The sequence below is a fragment of the Drosophila teissieri genome, chromosome X (genome assembly GCF_016746235.2).
Source record: "Drosophila teissieri strain GT53w chromosome X, Prin_Dtei_1.1, whole genome shotgun sequence".
In the NCBI taxonomy this organism is placed as follows: Eukaryota; Metazoa; Arthropoda; class Insecta; order Diptera; family Drosophilidae; genus Drosophila; species Drosophila teissieri.
In genome coordinates, this window is record NC_053034.1 from 17,113,200 (window position 1) to 17,115,113 (window position 1,914).

At 43.6% G+C, this 1,914-nt stretch overlaps 1 protein-coding gene across 3 annotated transcripts; it reads right to left on the reverse strand.

Moving 5' to 3' along the window:
- Positions 1-331: 331 nt before the first annotated feature.
- Positions 332-1,219, reverse strand: LOC122624599. 3 transcript variants are annotated; one of them, XM_043804239.1, is made up of 3 exons: positions 1,086-1,214; positions 444-1,024; positions 332-367 (listed from the first exon to the last, which is right to left on the reverse strand). In XM_043804239.1, exons 2-3 carry the CDS (start codon positions 1,009-1,011, stop codon positions 363-365), a joined length of 573 nt encoding a protein of 190 aa, XP_043660174.1. In that variant the 5' UTR covers positions 1,012-1,024; positions 1,086-1,214; the 3' UTR covers positions 332-362. The 3 variants fall into 3 exon arrangements, with proteins under 3 accessions (XP_043660174.1, XP_043660173.1, XP_043660172.1); XM_043804238.1 differs by having other exon boundaries at positions 332-1,035; positions 1,086-1,219; XM_043804237.1 differs by having other exon boundaries at positions 332-1,024.
- Between the last annotated feature and the right edge of the window lie 695 nt (positions 1,220-1,914).

The window sequence follows — 1,914 nt, forward strand, 5'->3', positions numbered from 1 at the left end:
GTTTCTTAAAATATCATTTCAAATTTGAAATCAAGTCATCAACGGCAAACGGCAAACGGCAAACAGCACCGTCTCTTTTCGGTTCGTTCGCATTCCCTCCTCCACTTGTCACATATATCTCGGATTCAGATTCAGATACAGATACAGATACGGATTCAGATTCCTATGCTGATTCCGATTCGAGGCAGCGCTTTTTATCAGCCAGCAACAAGCAGTGCATGGATAATTTCAATTATAATTTATATGCGATCACAATGCTATTTTTAGACAAGTGACAGCTCTGCCATTTCCTCAGCGCCGGAAAAGCGGGAAAACTGGGGAAAAGCCGCGCTTTGTGGATGCCTGCTTCTTATCCGATTTATTTAACCTTAGAAAATACGCTTAATTAATTTAATTGCAATTTTTCTAAAAGGTTTAAAGGAATTATATTAATTAGGACTTGCAATTAGGATTTTGGCTGGGTTTTTGCGTTGCGGAGTTTTCCGAACTTGGCGCCGAGTTTTTCAGAAACAACAATTCCTCTAGATCCAAGAAACTCTGCATGACAATCTCATTCTTCTGCCGCTCCATGCGCAACTCCGTGGCCAACTTGATCACCTCCTTGGCCAGTTCCTTGGGATCGCTCACCTGCTCGAGGAGTGCTTCGGCACTATCGTAACGCCGCTTAAGCGGATTTTCCGAACCGCCGGGCATCTTGACAAAAGGCACACACTGTATGGCCATCTCGGCGTCCACGGGTCTCTGGTGCAGCAGCTCCTTGAGATGCGACTCGTACTGCGCCTTGCGTATCCTGCGCTGCTCCTGTTCATTGCGACGCGGCCCCAAGTGCTGCATGAGTTCCTCCGGCTTTCGCGGCTCCTCGGGAAGCAGCTCCGTTTGCTGATCCTTGGGCAAGTGGCTGGTGAGCACTGTGGCCGAGGTCTTGTCACATCCTTTGGAGCTGTGATGCCAGCCCAGGCGAAAGTATCGCACTCCTCTGGCTACCAAGTTCCTTTGCTTTGCGCCAAACATTCTAGCCAGACAACTGCATTTAAACTAATATATTACTTAACAGGAATAAGTAGAAGTACTTAATTTGCTCTTACCAAATATTAGAGTATAACCTATGTATTTTGTAAGCCAAACGAGTGCTTTAGATGTGAAGGGCAATGATTGAATGGCTGTGAAAGTTCTCCACTCGCCTGTGACAGCAGGATTTGGAATCCAAGGTCTACTTGGGCCAGAAAAATATAGAAAAATATAGAAAAAATATAGAAAAACCCAAAGAAGGAGATGGGTGCTTCAACTGGCTACCATATGGATTTGCGGCTTGGCATGGAGCACGCCATATGAGCATTACCACCCCACTTGGTCCCGAAATCGGGCACATTACTCATTATTCCGAACAACTTCATCAGCGCAGGAGGAAAATGACGGGGAAATTCCTGCATGAACTATTTGCCACATATACACATTCGATGAAAAATTAGATTTGCGTTTTGCATACAGCGAAGGGCTCAAATTTCCCCCCCTACGAAAATCCAAAAAAAAATGAGGAATATATATATGTATATGTATAAAAACATAACAGTTAGAAGTCGCAGTCGCATTTTGATTGATTTGAATGTTACGTTGAGTGCGCAGCTCTGCTCCGCCTTGGATGTGTGACTGATGATTGATGGACTTGCCAGTACCCTGCACTCCCCCAACTTCCAACTTCCAACTACCGATTGCCAGACGACCCTCAAAAAAAATCATATATATATATATTCTTCTAGCAAAAAAAAAGGAAAAAGCACTATGTTTCCTTCTTTGAGAGGAACAAAAAAAAATACGAATACGAATCGGAGAGAAAAAATAAATGTAATTTCCAGGTTCTGACAGGCGTATGTCAAATTCGACGACATGCGAATTTTAATAAACAACAAATTGGCA